Genomic DNA, 26142 nt, shown 5'->3' with positions numbered 1-26142 from the left:
TTACTTCAGAAAATTGATATGAAGATATTGAATGTTCATTAATGTTGAGCAGGGAAGACTCGCTTTAGCTTCTAGGTATCAACCAGAGGATGAAGCCACAAATAAAAGATACATCTTCGGAAAGCGAAGGTAAGTTTATCTTGAATTAAGTACAATAGTGTTACCAACAATTACTAACATCACTTTGTAGAACAAAAGTATAAACAGAAATGCAAAGAATTGAAAAGAAGAATTTCTGAAATTGAAGGGAGTAACGAGATTGCGACTCTTGCGCTTTCAAGGACAAAGGCTTCAATTCGAAGATTAAGACTCGAATATGTTATTTTGTTGGAAAGATTGGAAGAGAGAGCTATCCTATTGCCTGGTGGTATTGGTGGATTCGAAGAAATGGCTTCACCACCAACGCCCAGCGTTTTGGATGAGTCTCTAAATAGTGTTGGCGGTAAACTTTTGAGGAACGGCTTAGCAAAGAAGGGTAGTAAAAAGAGTAAGCCTGGAACTTCCTCGAATGCTGATGCATCTTCTGTTAATTCTCGGACCCAGAAAGTACGAGATCCCGATTTGCCAAAGAGACCTACTAATGCATATCTAATATTTTGCGATATGGAGAAAGAACGGATTAGGCAAGAAATAGAAGAAAAGAATCCTGGCAGCACAATTGACTTGTCCAAAAGTATGACTGAAGCATGGAAGAATCTAGATGACGAGGATAGAAAGCCATATTACAAATTGTATGAAGATGACAGAATTAGGTACCAGACGGAAATGTTAGCCTACAATAAAAAGAAACAGACAACAGATAGTGCAGAAGACAAGCGACCAAATAAAAAACAGAAAGTGGAGAAGGTGGATGATGGGATTGTTCCTGCTATAGAAGTGTCCATAGTGAAGGAAGAAGAGGCTGATCTAACTACTGCAGAGCAGATCGAAGGAGGTCAGGAAGAACAGGAAGACTATGACCAAGATACAGAAACCATCCATGAAAATCGCGAATCCTTGGCTCCGGAAGAATCGAGAGATGTCGATTCTCAGCCGTTTGATAATAGTGAAGATAATTGATCCTCTTCAAAGGAAAAGGCTAGTGAGTTCTATTTCATTTAATTCCTAACTAAACGTCTATAAATTTAAAATTTGAATAATCATATAAATGGTAGATTATTTTCTTCTCTTACTGTGATAAAATCCGTTTTCATCTTTTTCGTGCTTTCTCTTCTCCCTTGTTCTTTCGTGCTTCCTCAACTTTCGTCTTGCTGCAACATCGGGGGCATTCACTGCCAATTGTGCTCTCTTCGTTTTCCTTTCCACTCTTCTTGAATTGACCTTCTGTTTGACTTTCGTGAAAATTGTAGTATATTGGGTGACACCAAGTTTGTTTTCAATCAATTGCAAGCATTCCAATGAAAGTGTGACTAATGATTCCTCGTTACCATTCTTTGGTTCGAGTTCAGTATATTGGAAGAGTCCAAGCAATAAACTTTCCGAAACCAGGCTCAATCTATCTTCACCCGTAATTTGCAATAACATTGCACTCAATTTTATTGCACTTTTCCTTGATTCAAACGATACATTGGAATTGATGTCCAGGCGCAAAATTGAGCATATCCTTGCAACAAGATAGTCATTAGCATAATCGTACTTTTGGTCAGCGGTGTTGTTTGTTTGTACGTGTTCATACTTCGTGTTTTCCTTTTCCCACTTCATTGATATCAAAACCAAATTCTTAACAATTTGGTTTCCTAAATCTTCTGAAACTTGAGGAGCTGCAAGTTGATGTAGTTGCCTGTATGCGATGGTTTGGATTTTGTAATTGTCAATTTCAAACTTTACTGTGTCAAGTCCTGATAATAAAATCTCAATAATACGCGAAGATATCAATCTCACCCATGAATGAGGGAATAGCAATACCCTTATGATTGAGTTCCAGATCGACTCATATTCTTCATCCAATATAGACTCCCTCAACTTTGAAGTAAGGGTAGAAAACAAACTTAATGCAGAATACAATAATTCCCACTCAACAGCACCGTCGCTGCTATTCCCTGCTTCAATTGCGAATTTGATGCTATCAAGTGCTGTTTGCTTTAAGACTTGATTAGATTCGACCCCAAATTCGGCAACATAAATCTTGTAGATGTTAAGTCCACAACGTTTCAATAATTGATTCTGCGATTGCTTCGACCATGCTAAGCAATATTTCTCAATATTGTCAACATTTCCTGCTCCCAATTTTCTAATTATATTTCCAATCAACGAAGATGCCATTTCACGGCATTTGGGTTCTTCGTCAGATACTAATACATTTGCTAAGGCAACAAAGAAGGATGTTGCTAATTTATCTAACAATTCTAGTCCAGCCTTGGTGACAATCGAGTGAATTAATTCCATAACGGATTGTCGACCAGTCTCAGTTGGAAACGATAAGTTGTCCACTAAGAATTTGAATTGCCTTTCAAGTCTTCCCCTTCCTTGATCATATTCCATCAAAAACATAAAATATACGCTTCTTGACATATCTCTAATATCTTTAGAGTGGTTTACAATCATTATCTTGGACACTTTATCCATTACATCGTAAAGTTCTGGAATCATAATATGCTGAGAAACAACAGCTTTCAAAAAATTGAACGCCAAACCCTGTTTATTTGGCTCTTGCAAATCTGGAAGAATTCTTTCGAGTGTGTAGGCAATGGCAGATTCTTTTATTTTGATATCCGGCTTGTGTCTAATTGTAGTTGCAAGAAATCTTAGAGCAGCTTGGCAGATTTCTGCATTAGTGCTTGGGTTTTCCTTAATGATAGCAAGTGCTTTTCTTGTAGACGCTGTAAATATAGCTTCCTCCTGATTATTGAATGGAAGTCTTACTACCGTGTTCAATATCCTCAAGCATGAGATTACAACTCCCTCGCTCTCTGATTTGAGATCCTGTTCCAACAAAGGAATAAAAGCAACCATATTTGGAACAGTCAAGTGGTTATCATGACGAGAAATAGCTGTTCTGAGCAATTCCAATGAAAATCTCTGAAATGTTTGCACATAAATTGTGCTATTTACCTGAGCCCGTGTTTTCTTAGCATTCAAATTTACAATGAAATGTTTTTCAGATTGAGTGAGAAATTTTCCTTCCTTTTGATTTGGACTATTTTCTGATTCCAGATGAATTTCGTGACATAAGAAGAGCATTTCCCTATTTGATGATTCGTCATTGTGATTCAAACCAAGAGCATACCTCCTTAACAATTCATCAAGCTTGTTCTGAGTTTTCAAGGATATGCCTTCTTGAAGCAAAAGTTTAATTGGGGCTAATAAGGTTCCAAATGATTTCAAATTAATATTTGCCGACAATAATTCGGCAACGTCAAAACATTTTTTATGCTTTACTTCTTTCATTTTGCTGTTATAACCTTCAGCATCCTTTTCTTGGCCAGCCGCTCCAAATATGTCTTCCATAACAATGTCAACCACAATATCCAATGTGTCATCCAAGTCTCCATGAGATAGACTATCAGAGATTGATGCCAATAGATAATGTGTTGTAAAACTCAACACATGAATTTGAGACCCTCTAGATAGCGCTCCCTTCAACTCTTTCAATACAAATCGAAGGTATTTTGGTCCCAAGAGTTTCACTATATTTCCAAGAGATTTCCTGACCGCGTCTCTAAGCTCCTCGGAACGAGAACGCATAACTTGACAAGTACTTGTCAAAATTCCTGGTAACTCAGACGCAATTCTCTCTTCTGTGATGCAAGTAACTAAGTAGGAAAGAGCTTCTGCCAAAGGAGCACGAGCGACAATGGTTTCATCATTACGTACAACCAAAACTTTTGAAATAGGTGGAAATACTTCTTGAAGAATGTATGCGTCTATGGCTTCTTGATCCGAAGGGTGCCCACGATCCAGAATCTCTGATTCTTGACTTTCCAAATGAGACAACATTAAACTTTTAGAAATAGAAATTATCAAATGCACATGATTTCTTAATAAATCCTCTTTGTTTGATTTCAAATTTGAAATATACCTTCTGAACAACGCCTTGTACTGATTCCATGAGATTGACCTTACTAAGATACTAATAGTTTCAAATGCTTCATGCCCAATATTTTTGAACTTTTCTTCCGATGACAATGCATAACGTTCAACAATTGGCAAAATATAGTGAGCAATACTGTTTGAAGATAGTTCACTTCTATAGTCTATCAATCTCCTGATTGCTCTTTGTCTTCTATGGAGTTGTATGTGATTAACATTTTTGAAAAAGTTAGATTCGTCATCATCAGAAAAAGTAAGAATCCTCATATCATCAAGTTCGTTGTAATGTTTCGATGAACAGACAAGATGTTCCAAGACAGCAATGTATTCATTTTGAACATCTTCGTTATCTTTACGGAGCCCGAGTCTTAATTGTGGAAGGATTATGTTCTTTAGCATCCCAATGTAATTTTGTGATGTCTCTTCATCCTTGGAAGAAAAACAATCAATAAACCGCCTTAAAGAATAGGAAGCATTACTTCTGATAGCCATTTCATTCTGATCGTTAATGAAGAATAAACAACAATACAATATTGGTAACCATGAATTAGGATCAAAAGAACAAAACTCTTCTTCATTGATTTTCCTAAAGGCCTCAAGTCTCTTTTCAAAATCTAGTTCCTGTAATCTAGTTGTTGAGAAAGCATTCAAGTCTGCAATAAGCAATGATATTGCGTGTACTTCTGAAAACCTATTCCCAATGCTCAATAACACGGAGACAAGCATTTGACGAACGTTTTTCTCGGGATATACTCTGAACAGTTTGGAAACAGTTTCATACAATGGCTTGATATTGTCGAAGGAGCACTCGAAATTGTCAACTAAAGACGACAAGACTCTCAATATAAGAACCTTGTCCTTAAGCTCTATTTGACTTCTTGGCTTATCTATTGCACTAGTTAATGATTGCAATATGGAATTTTTCGTCTGGTAATCGTCAATATAGTTGCCTTCCACCAAAAGTATCAACACATCAATCGTAATGCTTCCAAGTTCACGGTCTGTGATTCCGTCGATTATGCGAGGCAAATTGTCTAACAAAGTAGACACCACAAGTGCAAGCAAGGAAAAGTATTCATCTGTTTGAACACCTTTTTGTTTCAAGACTTTTCTTGCGAAGTCAAGTACAGTTAGCAATACACCTTCCTTTGTTTTTTCATGACTAAGCAATGAAATAGCCGCTGAGGCTGGGGCCAAGTTATCCGTAAGTAACAATTGAATAGTATTCTTCTTTTCAATCCAACAGGTGATGACTTTCAACAACGAGGATGTCTGCTGCAAATTTTCGGAGACAAAATTCTCTATTCTTGGGGACACGATATTCTCATAAATCATCACAACATATGGTTCCCAATCAAATTCTTCATCCAAAATCTTGAATAAGCTACCCAAGCATCGCATGGCATTCAGTCGAATATTTCTTATAGCCTTTCCTAAACCAGCAGCCCTTTCATTCACTTCATTAATGCCTGTATCAATATAATGTTGGGTGACTACCAATGAATAAATCAATGGCTCTATGGTAGATTCTAACGCAAACGCATACTTTGTTCCCAAAGTATCGTAGATTTCGCTCAAAAGATTTATGAAACCTGTTAATCTTCTAACAAGAAATCTATCTAAATTCGGTAACTGCTTCCCACTGAAAAATTTTTCATATCCTATTCTATTAGCTCCCAATCGTATAAAATCAATGATGTGAGTATCGGAAAAGTTAGGAAGAATTGTTACAATAGCAAATTTCCGTCCGACTTGGCTATTGCTTCTTGGAGACCCCTGGACACGTCCGAAGAGAATTCTCAAGACAAACGGCATTATTGCCTCTCTTTCGTGGTCCTCGATTGTAGACTGCGAGCCGACAGCAAGATTTGAAAGCTCGTCGCGGAAAATATTATCATCTAGCAAATTTTGAAGGTTGTCCCTGTATTTTCTAATTGGGCCCTTTCCCCAATGAAGCAAGACTTCTAGGGCCATCTTTTGGACCTGTAACTGATTACTACATAGGAGCCTCAAAAAGTAATCATACAAAATGTCTGCTTTGTGAACCTTTTTCAAATTTTTGAATTTACCGAACAAGGCAAGAAGGTCATTACGATCTTTCCATTGCCACCTTTCTTTCTTAGCTAAGGGATCATCTTCATTGTCGATATCTTCGAGACTTAAAACCAAGTCAACTAAACTTTGTGAATGAGCCTCTGCGATTGAAGGAATGGAAGAGAGAGCTTTCAAAGTATGAGATCTCATGAACTCATTGTACGAATTGTCTGCCCATGATTCTTTGGCAAATTCGTACAATGATTCTGTGATATTCTGGTACGAGAGAAAGTACTTCTCATGGTAGTTAACAAAATTATCTCTCAACCGAGGGTTCCTAGCATGCCAATCGACAATTTCGTTGTCTTCAAGTGGAGAGTAACCCAAATCCATGTAAGTATCTTCAGTCGAAGAATACAGTGTAAGAATAAATTTACTGGCCATATCCCAAAGTATAGACGAACAAATTGGCACATACGAAGGTAAAGTTTCATAAACTGCATCCCAACAAGGTTGAAATCTGTTGCTCAACATCCCGAAAAGGAAATTTGTAACAACAACACAATCAAATTCACTGGGAGATTGATCATTCTTAAAATCGGATGCTAAGTTCCTAATTCGTAATGTGATATCCCTACCCGTAGTAATTGATAATGGAATTTGCTCAATAATCCTAATCTGCGATACATACGAAGTATTTTCATGACCCAATGTATCAAGAACTGTTAAAAGAAATTCTGCTGAAATGCAACGTAATTGACTACTGGGCAAACTCAAATTCTGAGCTATTTCCATCAAGAAGTTTTCTTCGGCCTCTATAAATAACTTTGCTTGATCTCTTTCACGTAGAATATAAGTCTGCAAAGCACGAATCAAATCCGAAGACTCCTTAATTTTCAGGATCATTGACAACACTGTTTTCATTCCCTTTACAAGTTTCTCGTGTCTTGGAATTGAGGAAGAATACAAAGAAATGATAATTGCTGCAATCAAATCACAACAAAGCTTTCGAGGTAAAACGTCGAACTTCTCAGTAAGGAGCAACAAAAGATCAATTAAATCATTGTTCCAGTCAGCATCTTCTTTAACAAATTTGGACAATTGCAATAACCAGTAAAAATCAAGGGGAACCTTGGAATTTCTAATCAAATCTGCTTGTGTCTTGATATCTTTTCGAATGTAATTGTGAATATGTAGGGGAAGCTCTATCTGATGTAATAGTTCAGAGTGATTCTTACTCAATTTGGTCAATAGATATGCAACCTTCTTTATTTCATTGCTCTCTTCAGGTAATTGATTTACATATTTTTGAATGAAATGTAGGAGGCCAAAATTCTTCGCTCTTTCTCTTGTCAAATCAACGCAAGATTCAGCAAAAGCCAAAAAATATTTACCATCGCAAAACGATGACATTGTAATAAAAATTTGTCTATGCAACTTTGTTAAAACTTGAAGGTCCCCGTTTCTAAGAACAATTACAAACAAATAGGAGGTTAGTTCAGCCAATTGTGAATCATTTTCTGTAGAACCTTGGCAATTGCTCAAATATACCAACAAAGCATTTAATATTTCTGTGAACGATATCCAGTCAGTAATCTTTTTACCAGATTCAGCAAAAATGAGGACAGTCAAGAGTTGTGATACAGAAGGTATAGAATTTTCATTTTTTAACTCCCCTAATAAAAACTCCATTGTCACCTTGTAGACTTGCTTGCATGTGTCCAGAGTACCATGATTAATTAAATCCAAAATTATGTCGGAAAGTATTGAAATACTCTTCTTCTGGATATTTAACTTGTGGAAAGAAACTTCCAAGATCTTCAGCAATATCAAATTAGTTTTCGAATGAAATGTTCCTTTAGTGTGTTTGATGGACTCCGCAAACAAAATAGCCAAAGTCTCTGGGTATGAATCAGACTCTTCCATTGAATCTATTTTTGAAAAGCAGAACATCATAATTGAAGTCAATGCGTCTGCCTTCAGCTTTCTGACAAGGAATGCTAGTGACTCTGCACAAAATCTAGAAATATAAGTTTTCTTTTTCATTTGGAGAATGGGCAAGAAAATTTCGAATGTTGGCTGTAAATCCGATGTTAAACTTCTGGACAAGTATTTGAATGCGAATGCTAAACAATTAAAGGTCCACTCAAGTACATTCGAAGTGTTCCGCTGATTTTGACTGTCATTTGGAATGGTCTCAAGTGCGATTTCCGTCAATAATTGTAGAAACTTAGAATAGTAGACTAAAAAATCATCTCCTAAATCGTGAATAAACTGTGCTACGAGTTCTAATAATGGCTGAATGGAATTAATATCGTTCACTTTTATGTGGGTGCAAAGGGCATCAAAGATGAAGCTTTGGTGGTGCAAGATCTGCGGCAAAGTCTGTGAGTAAATTTCCACCTTATCAACAAATTCACTGAAGTTTCCACTTAAGTTTACCTCCTTCCAGTGGTCGAGTGTAGCCAAAAAATGAGAAGTTTCCACATAATCATGTACCCGTTTGGTAAGTTTCAAGTTGGGCTCAATCTTAATGGAATCAATTCTCTCACGAAACGAAGAAAACGCATGTCTTCTTGAAGACTCCGTAGACTTGGTTTTCGCCGTTTTAGCCATTATACCGTGGTAATTGCCAAAATTGAGATATTAATGTTCTGATTTAAATTTTTAGGTCCATCTCATCTATTTTTTTTTGTTAAGCAATATGTATCCTGCACATATGGTTTTCTATGGTTACGCTAATTAATGTTGCGATTCAATCTATATCAAGTCTCGCAATGATTAACTCTGGGCAAAGTGAAGATAGGGAGCATACTCTATTCTCCTGCCATTAACGGAAATGACATCTTCAGGTAGTGCTCGAACGCCACTCTTAACAAAACCTTCCTATGAGAATCCTATTATATTACCTGACAGTGTCCTAAAGACTACTGGAATACCGTCTAATTCCAAGCTCAGTCAATCGCAACATGGACAGCAAAGTCAACAGGCTAATCGTTCGGCATCCAAGATTGCGCAATCACCAAAGATAGGGTTGCAAAGAACGAGTAGAACAACGCAAAAGCTTAAATTATTGCCTGAAGACCCTCCAAATTTGGAACATGCAACAGCGAGTATAAGTGCAAATGACGATGATGATGACTTGCCTACAACAAGAGTTTATTCTCAAGTTAAGCGTATAACGGATACATCTGCCAGAAAGGATGCAGAAATATTGGGAAAGCTGCACAGAGACTTGCTTCCAAGAGTCACTGCTTATTGTACTTGTGGCTCTTATAAAATGAAAGATCTTCTTCGTTGGCTCAAGGACAGAAAGAGAATACACAATACCAGTCCAAAACTATTTGATGAATGTCTCTACTCTCCATTCACATACAAAGATTGGAGAAGTGATAGCAATGGAGGTGAAGATAATGACTCTCATAAACTCATTAGGTTGGCTGATGAAGGTGGTGAAATAGACATCGGTCGGAAGAATGATATATTTATTTTTGAGTATGGAGTAGTGGTCATGTGGGGATATTCCACGAAAGAAGAAGCTGCATTTTTAGAGGACTTAGCAAAGTTTGAAAGTGAGAAGCTTTCTTCTGAGGACATTCAAATAGAAGAATTCAACTACTATATTACAAAGTCCTACCAACCGAGAATCTATAATGATTTTATTACATTAAGAGATGATAATAATTATATGTTAAAATTGTCAATTTCTCATGCATTGGCTCAATCAGTTAAGATTTCTTTGTTTGAAGAATTGGTTGACAACACAATTGAAGATACTCAGGATATCCCTCAACAGATTGCACATACTGGTAAGGTCGCAATGACAAGGGACGAAATAATGAAGTCCATTGGTGAATTGTTTATCTTGAGAATCAATATTAATTTGCATGGTTCTGTTCTTGATTCTCCCGAGCTCATGTGGGCTGAACCTCATTTGGAGCCTATTTATCAAGCAACGCGAGGCTATTTAGAAATCAATCAAAGAGTGGAATTATTGAATCAGAGACTTGAAGTTATCTCGGACCTTTTGCAAATGTTAAAAGAACAACTTGGTCATTCTCACGAAGAAAATCTAGAGTTCATTGTTGTCGTACTCGTTGGTGTAGAAGTCTTGGTCAGCGTCATAAATATTATTATTGATATTCTAACGTATTAGTTAATAGTATATATATAATCATTGTTCATCGTTCATTAAACCAATATAGACCGGTCACTGCGAAAGTGGCGAATTGTTAATACCTTCTCTAGATTCGCTTGTTTCTTCGTCAAAGTAAATCGGAATGTTACGAGATCTATTTACGTGAAGCTTAAATACGTCAAATCGATTGTACCCACCAACAAGATCATGGAACTGTTTAGGCTCGATAGTGGTATTTAAGTCAAAATCCGCATACGCAATTCCCTCTTGAAATCTTAATGAATCCCCTATTTCATTTCCAGAAGGTGACAAGAAGCAAGTTATTCCTTGGGACATGTTATTATAAAAGGATGCATTGGATGGGTCATCCTTAATCAAAAAGTCCAACATTGCTTGGTCCACAAATGATGAGCTGAGGACCCCAAAGCATTTACCCTCTATACATTGGGCCCCACACCTTATCTTGTTAGCGGTAATATTGTCGAAGCTTTTGGTCTCTTCTGAAGGACGGTGCATATCTGCTGCAGGGGGCCAAATGGATATATGAATCTGCTCACCTTGGCTAAGAAGTGTAAATCTTGCTAGCGAGTTGGTGTTCTCCCCACATATTAGACACCCAATCTTTCCATATTTTGAGTCAATAACATTCAAACCTGAACCATCCCCATTGGCCCAAGAGAGCTTCTCAAAAAAGGTAGGAACTAGCTTTCTATGATGTGCTCCAATAGTTCCATTTTCATCAATCAAGACATATGAGTTCCATAGGCAGCCGACACTAACACGAGATCTTTCATTGAAACCTAATAGTACTACAACTGATAACTCTTTGCAAAGTGATTGCAAAGAGGAAATTTCAGGTCCATCTATATAAATTGAACTTTCAACAAGTTGTTTGAATAAGTGATGATTGTCAATTGGAGCTTTGCATGCTCCCCATAAAGGAAAAGCGGATACATATGTTTCTGGAAATACAATTAAATTTGCACCCTTGGATGCTGCTTCACTCACCCCATTGAACACTTTCTCCATCGTTGCCTCCTTATTCATCATAACAGGTGCAAAGTGGCAAGCAGCCACCCGTGTGACAGGAAGAGTCATTAGTAGATGTTGTCATACTATAAAAAGCAAAGAAACTAGCAGTGTTCAAGGGTCTATTTATACTTTTGGTTCGGGGTTTGAAAGTAAGCGGAGGATAGAACAATTTAGGAAGGCTGCGAAAATCACATTCGGGACGGCATTTGATAGTGTACATAGTTATATTTTAAGAGGAGCCCTAGGACTATGTTGCATGTAAGATTGCATATTTCTTCTATAATGTATCTACTTTCTTTCGATTTTATCTACCGTATCCTTAAAGTCTGGTGTGCTCTCAAATTTGACACCTTGCCCAGGAGTTACAGTAACGTAACTTAAGTAATCAGCTGAAGTCTGTTTAGGTCCAGTAACATTGGCTACTTCTACACCATTTTTTCTCTTCGGAGTAGGGGTTTCGATATGACTGGTTTCTGAACTTGACTGCAACAATAAGTTTCGTGGACCTATAATCTTGACAAAGTTCTGATTACCAACTAAGAAATTGTTCGTTTTATTTCTGCTGCCCCTAAGAAAACTGAAACTTGCTTCTAGGTGGTACTGAAACAATGACCAAATTTGTTTGAACTTGTGTCTAACAGTTGTTTGCTGTTTCAAAATGACAGAAATACCGAGAGGTTTCTGTACGACAGACGAGGATTCGCTGCGTTTTTCGTGTGTTGTGAAGTTGTGTTCTACAACACAGTTTTGTAAGTCGAAGGGTCCATTCACTGTTAATCCTAATAAATTGTCTCTATTGATAAGTAGCTCTTCTTTGTCATCTAAGTTTATGTTGTAGATTGCACCATTACCAACCAATCCAACTTGACCTCTTCCACTCAAGAAAATAAATCCAGATTTGTTCCACTTGAAGAGACCTGTGGTAGTATTGCTCGGAATATTCAAAGTTCTCGACAATTTTCTGGAAATTGTACGAGGCACTCTGTACTGAGAGACTGTTAATGAATTTCCAGTATAAACTTGCAAGGCATCTCTGTACAAAATAGACCAATCTGTAGAACCATCCAAAGAAATAGTCACAAACGACTTATTGTCAGATTTCTTGAAAATCGAAAACTTTCTATATGTTGCTGAAATCAATAAGGAGAATGGTGTTGTCGATTCTAATCTCTGGTAAGACGATGTATTGATACCAAATAAGAGTCTTCGAATTGGATTTATGAAATTTATAGAACTTCTAACATTCTTTATAGAAGAACTGTCGTTTAGTCCATATATTGACAATAATGAACCTCTTCTAAGATACACAGGTACTGAAGGAGGACAATTGATGGACAAAACAGATTGCGGTGTTCCTAATGCTTTGAATTCAGCAGTTTCCAATACGTTGCCGGCCTTTAAATTTTCGGCATTTTTGATATTTTCTTCATAGGTAGTCGTTGTTGAAATATCACCTTGAATTCCAGTTGGAGCCTGTGATATGGACACAGACCGTCGAAAATTCAATTCTTTTATATTTCCAACTTTCACAATACGTGAAACGTACGACTTACTCATATTGCAACGTATCGTTTTAATGTGTTAATGTGTAATTGTCAAATTACAAATAGCCTTGTTGTAGTCGGGTGAATTCGATTGGATAAGAACTAATTTTCAATTTCAAAATGCGACTGCGAAAATCTCAAAAAAATAAGTACGGCTATACCAGATATCAAATGATTCTCTCGCTTTCAATTGTATAAGGTTGTCTAGTTATACGCATCAGAGGTTGATGTACATCATAGTCACTCAGGGGTTAACAATAAAGCCCGTACTCCAAATTCAGAGAGGTTTCTTTCATTGTTGTGGTTTATTAATACTATATAATGCAGTAAAGCAATTTCGCATAAATCCAGCCAAAAAAGACAAGAATTATAATATACTACAGAAAGTCAAATAATGAATACCAAAATTTATTAGTTGTGATACTTAACAATATATATATGGTATTGACATTCCGTATAAGGCAACACTTTGTCCGGAAAAAAATTGAATAGCGTAATAAACCAAAGACCAATTGAAAATTATTCAAAATGAATAGAAAATGTATAGGGAGAAGTGAAAGCAGATAAATAAGTTAAGTGTTGCCCCCTTTAATGGGAGTATATGTTGAAATTTCTTATGATGACTTTTTTTTGGAACTGCTGGTTCCAACTTTGATGAATTTCAAGAATCGATCTCCATATTCATGTGCGGGAAGAGCGGATATTGTACTTCGAGTATGTCCAATGGATCTCCAAACTGTCTCTAACCGCTTTTTAATTGAGTAATTAGTAAGGCAATCTATGATTCCAAGATAGTATATTTCTCCCATTGGTTCATTATCTTCATTCGTTGCTCTAATACCACCATCATGTCCATAGAAGACATACTTGGAACGCCCAGGGAAAACATTGCTAGGTAAGTCGAATTCACGATCAATATCTCTAGGATTGGTATTAATTAATATCGATTTGTCATTAGATTTGGGATCAAAAACGGACAATTTCTGAGATAGCTCGAAAGTATTTCCTTTTTTGACGTCATGAACCCCAAGTAACAATGAATAATCCATAACATTTATCTTTTTTAATAGAGCAACATCTGCCTCTAATTGTGCAAAGAATAGCTTTCGCTTATGGGGACCAAATTTGATAGATTCATGTCTATCAAGGAAATTTACATCCTTTAGAGTATATTGAGCAAGATTTTGTTCCTTCGTTGGGTCAAGCTTCGTTATTCTTCCCCAAGTTGAGCCCTTCAAGTCAAACTTGCGATGTATATCCCTATGAGGAGGAAATAAATTATTCATAACCACAAAATGGACCTTTCTAATGCCGCTTTTATTGAAGGGCATTTTCACTCTATGCAAGCCATAAAACTGTGAAATTAAGGTGTTTGGATTCTCCTTCACATGTTCGTAGTAGTCCTTCAAGATTCTCCTCAATTGCTTATGTTCAGAGTGATGAATAGTCTTAATAATGAATCTGTAATCTCTTGAATAGTAGAAAAAAGAACCTGATTTACCAGGAGAACCTAATTCGGATAGAATATACTTTCCAGTAATCGATACTAAATAGTCAGCAGGATCCAACCCAAATAACGATCTTAACTCTCTGAATACTTCAGGGCAATAGTCCTTAAATTTGAAATCATATTTGGAAGAAGGTGTCAATTCACTGCCGTCCATGTTAAATGACAACTTTTTTGTCGTTTTAAAGTCATCATCATTTAATTTTTTCATTACTCCTGAACATCTTGATACGGCAACTCTTATTCCTGTCAACATATTGTATGCCATCACAAAGTTTTCATGTCCCTCGCTAATTTTGTTACCTACCAAGACTTTTTCGTCTTCTAAGAATTCTTTCTTCTTCTTCTTGATATTTCTTTTGACGAGAATCGAATTTCTCATGCGCAAGATTTCCGTATTGGTAGAGTCTGGTTTAGCAGCGAAAACCTCCATCAGAGATCTATATGATGGGAACGTATTTCTGGACATTGGCACACGAGCAAGCGTATGCTGGTATGATAATCTACTTGATACGTCTATGGATTCATACAATACTGGGGTATGTGGAGTTGTGTGTCTTCTGGACGAATTTGAGGATCCAGAATTGGATTCATTAATAATGGTATTCAACACTCTGTTGGATGCCGACGACGACGCTACTTCCTTGGCAGCAGATGGCTCTCCAATTAATGTCAATACTGGATCAATTTCTTGACTATGGGGGCCAAGTGTATTTACCTCTTCGGTTTCTAAACGTTGACTAATTATTGGATCTGAATGGGACTGATAATTCAATTGCACATTCAATTGTTCATCGAAAGACGATGGTGTAGTGTCATTGGTCACGTCAGAAGCATCTGATCTTGAGCCCTTAAATGATGTTGGAGTAGATGGTGCATTGTTCACTATCAAGTTGTTGTTCGAATTCATAGAACTGGGATTTGGTAGCAATTCTATAGAAGATCGATTGTTGTCTGATTCAAATTCAAGACTACTCTTAATGATGGATTTGATTACTTTACTGCTGTCTTCATCACTCTCAGTTACAAATTGGGAAACATCCCTATCCTTAGGCGGATGTGGGAGATGTATTTGTGATGACGATTGTAGCTGTACTACCGACATTTCATATATAGAGGCAGCTATTCTGAGCCGATTGCTGGCAGTTATCACCAATGAATGGGTTGAAAGGACGAGGCAGTCTTTGAGTACCTGATGTTATTCGTGGTAATTCTTGTAGATTTTGGTGTGAGAGCAAATGAATGCCTATTAAAGATATTTTCGGAAACTTCTAGTCGGAAGTGTGATGAGTGAGCGCCGTTCTATTTGGTATTCAATGTGGTCCCAGAGTGTCACGCCGTCTAATATCAAACACGATACTCAGCAAGTGATATCGGGGAAAGTATATCTCAAGGGCCAGTGATAGAAAAATACGTGGTAATTATAACAATGTAGACTATAAATAATGAGAGGATGTGTTCCGTTAGCGAAATCTCATTTGTGGTCTCAGCCTTTTCTTTTTGTCTCCTTTCAGAAAAACTTCAACAAGCAGGTCGTGCGAAACTTATCAATAGAAGTCAATCTGAAATTCCTCCATCACGTGAGACCATCGGTTACCTTCAATAAAGGCAGGCTAATAATGCTTATAATGCTTTTACAAAGTAGCACGAATTCACGTTCAATCTAGATCTGTCTTCATTCGTGGACCACGGTTCTGTCGAATGAGTTTGCAAGATAGGAAGTGTTTGGGGCGAATCGTATGTTTGTAAGACGTTAGCCTGACGCATTCCACCGATCTAATCAGAAAATCTGCAGATATTTACGGATGGAACTATTGGGGCAGCTAATGCGCGTTTTCTTTTTCCAGAAGCAGTTTAAGGGAATCAGGTTAAATATGGACTAAACGGTGGTTCCTATTACAGTTTCCAAAAAGCTTTAGTACTATTAAGAGGTCGTAAACCGTTGTAGGACTGAGTACACAACTCCGATATGAACAAATCAATATCTACCTCATGGGGTTTGCAGCCAGACTGTTGTTAGAATAAGCGAAAACCTTACATTCTCGGAACTACGGTCCGAGTTTTTGCGCTAACACAAAAAAAGTAGAATCACTGTGGACCTAGATTTTACTATTTGAACCCACCTATTCCTAAGCTTCTGGTCTGAAAAGATCCCAGATAAGAAAATTTGATTGTATAAAGAGACCAGCAACTGACTTTGGTCTATCAGCAAAAAAAAATTTCTTCTTAGTACATTTCAGCCTGATACAAGAATTCAATGGGTCTACTTCAAAAAATCTTCCACGGGCAGACAAAGAATATTGACTCCTTGGTACTTGAAAAGGGGTTTGAGGTATCTTCATGCTCATCTGAATGTTCTAGTTGTACGTCCAACTTTCCGAAGTCTCTTTCGTTTGACAACGATGCTTATCTCTGGGAATCAACAAAACCTTATGGTCTCCATATTGTGGTTCCAACAGGCAAAACAGACTGGCCCCATGATGCCTGTGGTGTTTCTGGTACATTTTCGAAACAAGTGAGCGAGTGGGGGGGCCATAGCAGTGGCAAATTTCCGGAAATAGGCTCGATTAAAGTTACCGTCTCGTCACTTTCTTCAGATGATCTTCTCACCAACGATGAATATTGCAATGAGAAAAGAGGCGATGTCCTCTTACTTCCATTTTTTGTATGGGTAAGAAACGTATCAATAGCCCAAGTTAACCCTGTTTTGGATGCAGTGGTAGCCAGCTTAGTTGCTAGCCGCAAGAATTCGGTCAAAGAAATCCAGTTATCATACCCACAGTTTCCTAGTGTTAAGATAGAGGTGGACAGTAATCAATCGTACGTCTTCTTTTGTTCTCATAAATCAAGAGACAAGCGTTGTGGTGTCACAGCTCCCATCATGAAGAAGGAGATGGATATTTACCTACGTGATCTTGGTTTATACAGAGATGTTGGAGATAATACCCCAGGTGGCGTCAAGGTTGCGTTTATTAACCATATTGGTGGTCACAAGTATGCTGCGAACGTAATCATCTATTTAAGGAAGTCCGGCAAGAATATTTGGTTGGCAAGGTGCAAACCCAATAATGTTCGTCCCATTGTCGATGAATGTATTGTTAATGATGGTAAGGTATGGCCGGAAAAGATTAGATTAATTCAAAAATTTGATTCTATAGAATGGTAGAGCCATGTACATATAACTGATATAGCTAGATAAATGAAGATAAAATATTAGATCTCTTTTGCATCGAGTCGATTGTATTTGGCGTCAATTTTGAGATGTCATTCTCCAATATAGTCGCTAATCTGGAAAACTCATTCTTGAAGAAGTCCATTTCATTATTTATGATCTTGCTTACCAACTTCTTATAATAGGGAAGCATCTCGTAATTCTCATTTGATAAATGTGAAATTTCGCCTAAAAGCTCTATTCCTGCTGTACTCAAATCTCCTTTGAATCCTTGTAAAATCTTCTGGCTAATCAAATTGTCAACTTCTTGAATTCTCCCCGCAGTATTAGAAAGCCTTCCTTCAACGTCGCGGTGTGAGTCTGTGAATTCATTGATCAGGGCAAGCAAAGGCAATAATTCCTTTTCACCATCATATATGCTAGGTTCATCATACTCATTACTGAAGAAGAGGATTGTTGGTAACGTCAGTATGTGGTATCTATCACTTAGTTTGTCTCCGGGTTCCGTGTCAAGCTCCACAATTGCTATCTGTATTTTTTCTTTCTCGTTGGCGAATACGACATCAACAAGAGTTTCAAGTACCGGCTTTAACTTCTGACAGAATTGACACCAAGTGGCAGTGAATACTACAATTGAATACGGAGTCTCTCTAATTTTGTCTTCAAAATTGATATCATTCAATCGAATCAAACCAGTTGGTTCCTGTTCTACCTTAGACTCTTCGACCTCCCCTTCCGGTTTTATGCTTGCTAATCTGACTCCTGTGATTTGTTGAACAAAATTGCTCAAAGCCTGCAAATCCCTAATACCGTCATATTCAACTGGTTCATCGTTGCCGTGGAAAAGCAACATGGTTGGATAGCCTTTGAAGACGTATTTCTTAGACATCTTCTTTCCGTCCTTGTCTCCGTTTATTTTCACAACTTGGACTTGGTCTTGGAATGGCTCGAAAACATCTGCAAGTTCTTCAATTGTTGGCATCAAGTTCTTGCAATGACGACACCAGTCAGCATAGAAATCTACGAAGGTGAATTTACCGGAGTCAATGACAATCTCTTTGAAATTTTTGTCATTCACCTGGAGGAGATTCGAAGACGAAGAATAGGAACTAACCAAACTACTGAAAACACTCAACAGTGTCAAAATTACTAGACCAAACTTCATTTTGGTCCTTTTCTTTAGAGTAATAGTCTGTATGATAGATGAAGACTCGAATTGAAGCTTAATAAGCTCGCGTTGCTAGTCTGCACTCTGTACAGTATTTACCCACCAAGTAGTATCCGAATCTACCGTGCTAAATAATGCAAGGACCCATTTCCGCTAATTCTTATGTACTTGTATCAAATAGAGATTATAACCCTTTCATGAATCCCCTCTATTTACTATGGTACACGTTCATTTGTAACAATATCGAATTTGAAAAAAAAACTTTTATGTGGAATTTAGAGATTTAGTGAGAAAATATTATATCTACAATGTGCTACAACTTTTTTAGTCTGTAAAGAAAAGATACAACTGAATAAAATGTAAGTTATTAGTTTATTATCTAAAGTTCCCGATTTTAGAATATAGTAATGAATTAAATATTAAGTAAAAAACAATGGTAAGTGTAATGATGATATTAGTTATTAGTGAAAATAATGGTGTGTAACGTTTTATAATTGTGGTCCCCGGAAAGGTTTGTGTTCAAAGGCACCCTTCTTGCCAAATGTAGGCATTGGCAAGTGGTAAGAAGTGATGTACGAGTTCTGCCTGTTGGAAGTACCTGCAAAGGCAAGATACCAACTAATGAAGGAATCCACAGCTCCAATAATTGCTCCAGCTTTTTTCACATTTACCCTATTGACCATATATCCAGAGGACAATAAAGTAAATGCCAATGCCAAGAGGAAAAAGAATGCAAAAATTGGAACAGTAGACTTCAATGTGAGAATAGTAAGAACCCAAATCAAAATAGCCCATCCCAAAAGGAAAAAACCAACTGCGTTCGAGAACATCTTTGGATCAGTATAAGCTTGAGCAATACCGAAGTCTTCAACAAAGATGGCCATAAAGGAGAGCCAGAAAGCTCCAAAAGAAGTGATAACTGTTGCTCCAAAAGTGTTTCCGTTAAGGAAAGTGAGAATTCCGCATAACATTTGAACTGTACCACCATAGAAGCAGGCACTTCCAATCATAACGTTTGGAATTTTAATGCCCATAGCTTCAGCAGTGTACATACAGAATACGAACAAAGTCAACGAAAAGGCAGCAAGGCCCACAGGCACTGGGTTGATAGTTCTCTTAGGATAAGGAGATAAACCTGGGTTCAAATTTCCTCCGAAGGCTTGCATCAATTCATGTCTGTGGTACTTGTGGCCCCCAATCAGTACGAACTCGTCTGCATCACCAGAGAATTGTACTCTGCTTACAGGGTTTTCATCCTGGCTAGCAACGCTCTTGTCGGGATGTTCACTAGAAACTATAGTAGAGTTGGCCATATTTTTGATAGTTGATAATTTTGAATAAACAATGAGAAATTCTGGAAAGCCATACTATATATATGATGCTTTTCGAATGGTGCCATTTGAAGAATGAAAACAGAAAAATTGCAGCCTGGAAAAACATGGAGTGCGTATTCTACCAAAAGGGTTGCAACCGCCAAATTTTATTTCAGAATCGGGTGATTTAGTATGGGGCAACAGCCAAACAGGAATTTATTAGCTGACTCCATACAGTTATGAGCTTCGACCGTCAGGTATATAGCCATATTAATAGTTCAATTGTTTCATTTGCACGATGATGTTTGACAATTGTGAACTGATTCTAAAACTTCTGTTGATGTTTTGAACCTTTGCGTCCTTCATTGATTGGTTTTCTTACTGCAATTGTGCTCCAAGGGCCACAACAATTTATCATTTTCTTACACTCTCTTACGATTTCACTAACTGACATTCCCTTGATGCCCATATGGAAGTAATCATAGCAAAATGTAGATAAGGTTTAGATAAAATTAATCCAAGTTCCTGGAATTCCCATAAATTGCAAAATGGAATGAGCACTGGCAAAACGGGTTCTTCGGCTCTATAGATGTTATGATTGAATGATGCACAGAATTTACATTATGTCCTAAATGAGGTTTATACGATGCTCATTATAACAAGCTGGCAAAGACAATAACAGCATATCCTGTACTAATGTTAGCTGATATATCAGAAACATCTATGATTGGAACCAAATTGACGAAACGAGGACAAAATGACATAGAAGGCATCTTGTCCAACAGATTCACAATAATAATCATCCGAGAATTTCGTATTGGTATTCTTTATTTACAACTATATTAATTCTTTACTTCGGCATTTAATTGGTCATGAACATCTGCCAAATATAACAATGCCTATACGAGCCTAGGAGCCGACTTAGTATCAAGAGATTATCTACCTTTTATGACGGGAAACCTATATATAGAGACCGGTTTTCCTTTTGGACTTAGATTTGGATTAATGGATATGGACTTGTATTAATCACTGAAGAACTATTTAAAATCTGTTTAAACTAGAGGGAATCCTCTGGTATTTACATATTCTTCATCCTCATATCATCTCTGTGAGTTTTTGGGTTATTCAACAAAATAAATGTAGAACTTCTGTTTCGGATGTTTATCGGATCCATTCCGAGGTTATAAACCTCGGAAATCACAGTTTTTTTCACACACAATATTTTTTTTTTGACGAAATGGCATGTATTACGACTAAAGTCTAACCTATCTACTACAAAGTATATAAATCATCCTCTAATCCATACCGAATGGTGGAGGAAATCCTAGGATAAAAACCTCCGAGTGAAATCACCTAAAAACTAGGTGATATCCTTAGAAAACTGTAGAAAACTGGACAACGGTATATGCTACCGGACTTGTAAAATGTTTAAATAAGACGTCTAGACTGCAAAATCGATACCCAAGTAGAAAGTGTTGACAGAGAGAAGGATTCCCTGTCTTCACTGTTCCGCCGTCGAACTTGAAATAAGTAGACAGTAAGGAAGTATCGATTTAGAGAAAGGAAAGCAGCCACGGGAAGTTCAAACTTACCAATGATGTTGTTTAAATCTAGGTTCATACCTTCAGGCCCTAACAAATTCCAAAACGTGCGGCTAGCCTCACAGTCTTGGTAGGTATGGTGAAAGTATTTCCGTCTTTCAATTGAGTTGAGGCACATTACACAATCTTCAAGAGCCTCCGGATTGCCGTGGCGTTCGCGGTGACCAAGATGGACCCTGTGTAATTCCTCTGTCCCTTTGGGATGAAGAAGTTGTACTTTATAAAGAGCCTTCCAAAACTTGGGGTAATTGTCCTGTAGCAGGGGAAACTTTTGAAGTAGCGTACTGGAGCTACACACCGGGGCTTGTTGCTCATATTTTGCTGATCTACGGGTAAATGTCATGCGATCAACACGGCTGGTTATGTGTTTATCCCAATCCAGCTGAAGTGGCGGGTTACGCACCATCTCTTGTTTCTCATTAAGCGTGAAGGGCTTTTTAAAATATGAATTAATCCAAAACCTCCTACCCCTTTCATCCGGGATATGGTAGCGGTTTTTCGGCTTAATGATGGTAAACCATGCTTCGAGCCATGCTATTTCGGCTCTGGTGAATTGATTGTAGGTCTTGTACGCTGACATTGCATGATCTTTGTTTTGGACCGCGTAGTTCACAAGGAAAAGGTACCACGGTACGATGTCCCATTTCAGGGGATCAAGTTGATTGCGTGTCGGAGGGTAAATTGTATCAATGAAGGATTGAAGTTTGTCACGGAGAACTATGAGATTCCAATCCACCAGATTCGTCAACGTTTCGTAGATGACTTTTGCCCGTCTTCCTAAGAGCTGTTGCTTTACATTGAGTAGTCCGAAGCCCCCTTTCTTTTTCAAGCTACTAAGGTTTCTGTCGCTAATGCGAGGGAGATGTCCCTTTACCATCTTTTTGATGTGCTTGATATTGTCATTTGCCATGGGATCATGTAGGTCTCGGAAGTAAATTTTCGAGAAGATGTAAGTATTGAACCCCGTGCATCTGAGATGAATTGGCAATTCTTGTATGGTATGGAAATGTAGCTGTGTGGAAAGAGAGGAGATATACGAATCCCATCTGAAGCCGTTAAGCGGAACTCCGAGGTATTTGTAGTCCGTCGTGCTAATGTCGAGGACTTCAAAGCCAAGGATCTTGGTAACCTCTTCGGGAGGTGACTGGCCCCAGTGGCAGGTCCTGGACTTGGCAATACTGACCAACGAGTTGGATGCTTGTTCAAATAAAGTAAGTTCTTCTTTGAGAATTTCATGATCTCTGGTTCCATTCACAAAAACTGTGAGATCATCTGCAAAGGCTGAATATTTCGCTGTTAGCGGTGGTAGATGGTCGAGTTGAATCGGAATTCCCTCGAGCCGACTCTGTAATCTTTGTAAAAGAGGCTCCAAGCAGAGATTGAAAAGGATAGGCAGCACTGGGTTGCCTTGTCTCGTTCCCTGTTTGAGTGGAAAGGTCTCTGACTTTGTGTTGTTGGTAAAAATGGCTGCAAATTGTTGTGTCGTTACCAGGAGCAAGATCCGCTTGAATCTGGGGCCAAAGCCAAGTTGGTCGAGTACTGCAGACAAATAGTCGTGCGATATCCGATCAAATGCTTTAGTCAAGTCCAATATAATGACATTTGCACTTTTCAGAGTCTCGGGGTCTTTTGATACTTTGTCGATGAGGGCCCGGAACCGTTGGATTTGAAAGTCCATCTGGCGTTCGGGCATAAAGCCGCATTGGTCATAGCCGATGAGGTCCTTGGTCACCTTTTGAAGGCGCATATTAAGGACCTGCGAAATCACCCTTAAAGAAGTATTAATAAGGGAGATGGGACGGAAATCATCGACCGTGAGGTCCTTACGTTTTCTCTTGGGTATCAAACGGATGAGAACTAGAGCCATTGACTCTGGTAATATTCCCGTTTGCATGATATTCTCCGCGTCCTTTGTTAATAGTTGGGGTTTGAGGGATGAATCCTTTTCTTAGAAGAACTCTTTGAGGTTCCTAAGAGTGGGTATTCCTCTGCTTCAAGGTCTTGTGTATTTTTTTCTGGGAGTTTTGTATTTTCGGAGTTTTTTTGGTTTTTATTTAAGTATTGTAAGGATTCAGAATTTTTTTGGGTTTTTGTATTTTCTTTAAGTTGGTGTACAAGGAGAGAATCTTCTTGTTCGGGCAAGTTCGAGAGGCTGGTTGTAGAATTTAAAGAAATGTGATCCATTTCATTATCATCGTTTGCAGCCATTTCCTGGTCGTGTACCTCGTCAAGCACGTGACTTTGAAAAATTTCCGAAACTGAGGTTTCAAAACTTTCCATAGTAGGACTTAATGGGGTCTGGTTCTGAATAACCAGCTCGTCCGTGGGATTATCCCGTAGTTGGGCCGGTTCCTCAGAGGTAGATGACACTGCAGTCACGAAGGATGGCTCTAAATTGCCGTTTTCATCGGCATCTGTGGACTCGCCATCGAGGTCCATCAGATCATGGGGTGCGACATGGTCGTGTGGATTTCGGTCAATATCCGGTGGTTTTGGCTCGTTTAAGGCTTGATTTGAAGAGCTTTCACCAGAGAAAACCCCTAGAGGTCCCTCTGGCTGATTGATTGGTCGTAGTTCTGACATTGGACAGGCCCTTTTTTTTTTTTACGAAATGGCATGTATTACGACTAAAGTCCAACCTATCAACTACAAAGTATATAAATCTTCCTCTAATCCATACCGAATGGTGAAGGAAATCCTAGGATAAAAACCTCCGGGTGATATGACCTAAAAACTAGGTGATATCCTTAGAAAACTGTAAAAAACTTGACAACGGTATAAGCTACCGGACTTGTAAAATGTTTAAATAAGACGTCTAGACTGCAAAATCGATACCCAAGATGAAAGCATAGAACAGGTGAAAATGTCCCTGTCCATTGGATTTCGCCGTCGGCATCTAAAAAGATGAACAGCTAAAAGGTATTGATTCCACGAGAGATATGCAGCCTGTGAAAGTGAAGAATTGCAAATGAGATTCTTTAAATTTAATGTGATTTCTGTAGGACGAAGTATGTCCCATAATGTACGGCTGATTGAACAATCTTGGTAAATATGGTGAAAAAACTGAGGTCTTGGTATTTCATTGAAACACATCAGGCATTCTGGCAGAGCCTCGGAGGACCCATGTCGGTCCCTGTGACCGAGGTGAACCCTGTGAATTTCCTCCACCCCTTTTGGATACCTACGTTGTACTTTAGCTATAGCTTTCCAAAACTGCTGATAGTCATCGTCTGTTAATTGGAAGTTCTCTTTCAAGGTTGCAGAACTACTGACTGGTTTGGCTTGAGCCAGTTTGGCCGAGCGACTTCGGAATGTGCTAGGATCAACCAGATCAATCCAATGTTGCCAATCATTTTTGATTGGTGGGTTTCTAACCATATATGCTTTCTCTTCAGTAGTGAATCGTTTGTAGACATCCCTGCGATACCAAGTTGTCCGTCCCGTAAAACGGTCCCTTATCCAGTGGAAGTTTTTAGCCTTCGTAATTTGGAACCAGGCTTTGAGCCATTCTTTCTCGGCATTGGTGAATTTTTCATAATGAAGATATTCAATTCGAGCTCGAGATCCTTCACGTACATATAGGTCCGTTAGGAACCGATACCATGGGACTATTTCCCGTTGGGTTTGGTTTACCGTTCGAGGTGGAAAGATGTAGTCCATAAATGATTGCAATTTATCGCGGAACACTATTAAATTCCAATCTGTCAGGTTGGTCAAGGTTTCATAGATCACTTTGGCCCGACGACCCTTTAGTTGCTGTTCCATGTCGAGGAGACCGAAGCCTCCTTTGCTTTTCAAATTGTATAGATGCTGTTCACCAATTGGAGGTAAGTGACCCTTTACCATTTTGGTGAGTCTCTTGATATCGGATATTTGCATGGGGTCATGGAGGTCCCTGAAATATACCTTTGAAAAGATATAAGTATTAAAACCTGTGCATCTGAGGTGAATCGGCAATTCTTTAATGCTATGGAGAACAAGTTGAGTAGAAAGGGACTTTGTATAAGTTTCCCAATTGAAACCATTTAGCGGTACCCCAAGATATTTGTGATCCGATGTCCGAAGAGCAAGTCCTTCGAAACCAAGGATCCGTTGAATGTCTTCGTGCGGAGGCTGGTCCCAGAATGCTGTTCTTGATTTGGAAATGCTCACCAAGGAGTTTGAGGCTTGCTCAAATAGAGAGAGTTCCTCTTTCAAGATTTCGTGGTCCCTTCTACAGCTTGTGAAAACAGTGAGGTCGTCAGCAAATGCTGAGTATTTCGCTGTAAGCGCTGGAAGGTGATCTAGTTGGATAGGAATGCCCTGGAGTCTACTATGGAGTCTGTAAAGGAGCGGTTCAAGACATAAGTTAAAGAGAATCGGCAGAACCGGGTTTCCTTGTCTCGTGCCTTGCGTAAGTGGAAACGTTTCGGATTTGGTATTGTTCGTAAAAATGGCTGCAAATTGTTGTGTCGTCACCAGTAATAGGATACGCTTAAACTTGGGACCTAACCCGATTTGGTCGAGTACGGCAGACAAATAGTCGTGTGATACTCGATCAAAGGCTTTGGTTAAATCTAAGATGATCACATTTGCAATTTTCAGCTTCTCGGGATCTTCTGCTA

General features: G+C 38.3%; 10 protein-coding genes across 10 annotated transcripts; 3 read left to right on the top strand and 7 right to left on the bottom strand. All coding sequences in view use genetic code 12, as the record gives it.

Annotated features, from left to right (window-relative positions):
* Window positions 1–189: 189 nt before the first annotated feature.
* On the top strand, window positions 190–843 carry NHP10 (non-histone protein 10; the record flags this gene model as incomplete). The annotated part of the gene is made up of 1 exon (XM_001386611.1): window positions 190–843. A coding segment is annotated over one exon (654 nt), but the record flags the coding sequence as incomplete, so codon positions are not given.
* Window positions 844–1080: 237 nt separating this feature from the next.
* On the bottom strand, window positions 1081–8679 carry UTP20 (U3 snoRNP protein; the record flags this gene model as incomplete). The annotated part of the gene is made up of 1 exon (XM_001386417.1): window positions 1081–8679. One exon carries the CDS (start codon window positions 8677–8679, stop codon window positions 1156–1158), a length of 7524 nt encoding a protein of 2507 aa, XP_001386454.2. The 3' UTR covers window positions 1081–1155.
* Window positions 8680–8902: 223 nt separating this feature from the next.
* PICST_50504 (predicted protein) lies at window positions 8903–10219 on the top strand (the record flags this gene model as incomplete). The annotated part of the gene is made up of 1 exon (XM_001386610.1): window positions 8903–10219. The coding sequence occupies one exon, from the start codon at window positions 8903–8905 to the stop codon at window positions 10217–10219; it is 1317 nt and encodes a 438-aa protein (XP_001386647.2).
* Window positions 10220–10330: 111 nt separating this feature from the next.
* NRL2 (Aliphatic nitrilase) lies at window positions 10331–11299 on the bottom strand (the record flags this gene model as incomplete). Its single annotated transcript, XM_001386416.1, has 1 exon — window positions 10331–11299. A coding segment is annotated over one exon (969 nt), but the record flags the coding sequence as incomplete, so codon positions are not given.
* A 165-nt stretch (window positions 11300–11464) lies between these two features.
* On the bottom strand, window positions 11465–12828 carry PICST_85561 (predicted protein). The gene has a single exon (XM_001386415.1). The coding sequence runs from the start codon at window positions 12788–12790 to the stop codon at window positions 11522–11524; it is 1269 nt and encodes a 422-aa protein (XP_001386452.1). The 5' UTR covers window positions 12791–12828; the 3' UTR covers window positions 11465–11521.
* A 563-nt stretch (window positions 12829–13391) lies between these two features.
* Window positions 13392–14717, bottom strand: MSS4 (Phosphatidylinositol-4-phosphate 5-kinase; the record flags this gene model as incomplete). The annotated part of the gene is made up of 1 exon (XM_001386414.1): window positions 13392–14717. One exon carries the CDS (start codon window positions 14715–14717, stop codon window positions 13392–13394), a length of 1326 nt encoding a protein of 441 aa, XP_001386451.1.
* A 1824-nt stretch (window positions 14718–16541) lies between these two features.
* PICST_37156 (predicted protein) lies at window positions 16542–17450 on the top strand (the record flags this gene model as incomplete). The annotated part of the gene is made up of 1 exon (XM_001386609.1): window positions 16542–17450. One exon carries the CDS (start codon window positions 16542–16544, stop codon window positions 17448–17450), a length of 909 nt encoding a protein of 302 aa, XP_001386646.1.
* Window positions 17451–17475: 25 nt separating this feature from the next.
* Window positions 17476–18549, bottom strand: PICST_50192 (protein disulfide isomerase; the record flags this gene model as incomplete). Its single annotated transcript, XM_001386413.1, has 1 exon — window positions 17476–18549. A coding segment is annotated over one exon (1074 nt), but the record flags the coding sequence as incomplete, so codon positions are not given.
* A 563-nt stretch (window positions 18550–19112) lies between these two features.
* On the bottom strand, window positions 19113–19937 carry PICST_33707 (predicted protein; the record flags this gene model as incomplete). The annotated part of the gene is made up of 1 exon (XM_001386412.1): window positions 19113–19937. The coding sequence occupies one exon, from the start codon at window positions 19935–19937 to the stop codon at window positions 19113–19115; it is 825 nt and encodes a 274-aa protein (XP_001386449.2).
* Window positions 19938–23452: 3515 nt separating this feature from the next.
* Window positions 23453–24832, bottom strand: MUC1.10 (repeated sequence with similarity to MUC1; the record flags this gene model as incomplete). Its single annotated transcript, XM_001386411.1, has 1 exon — window positions 23453–24832. Exon 1 carries the CDS (start codon window positions 24119–24121, stop codon window positions 23453–23455), a length of 669 nt encoding a protein of 222 aa, XP_001386448.2. The 5' UTR covers window positions 24122–24832.
* Window positions 24833–26142: the final 1310 nt, after the last annotated feature.

Source organism: Scheffersomyces stipitis, chromosome 8 (genome assembly GCF_000209165.1).
Source record: "Scheffersomyces stipitis CBS 6054 chromosome 8, complete sequence".
Lineage (NCBI taxonomy): Eukaryota > Fungi > Ascomycota > Pichiomycetes > Serinales > Debaryomycetaceae > Scheffersomyces > Scheffersomyces stipitis.
The sequence above is the reverse complement of the archived record's forward strand: the minus strand, read 5'-3'. Positions and strand labels throughout refer to the sequence as shown.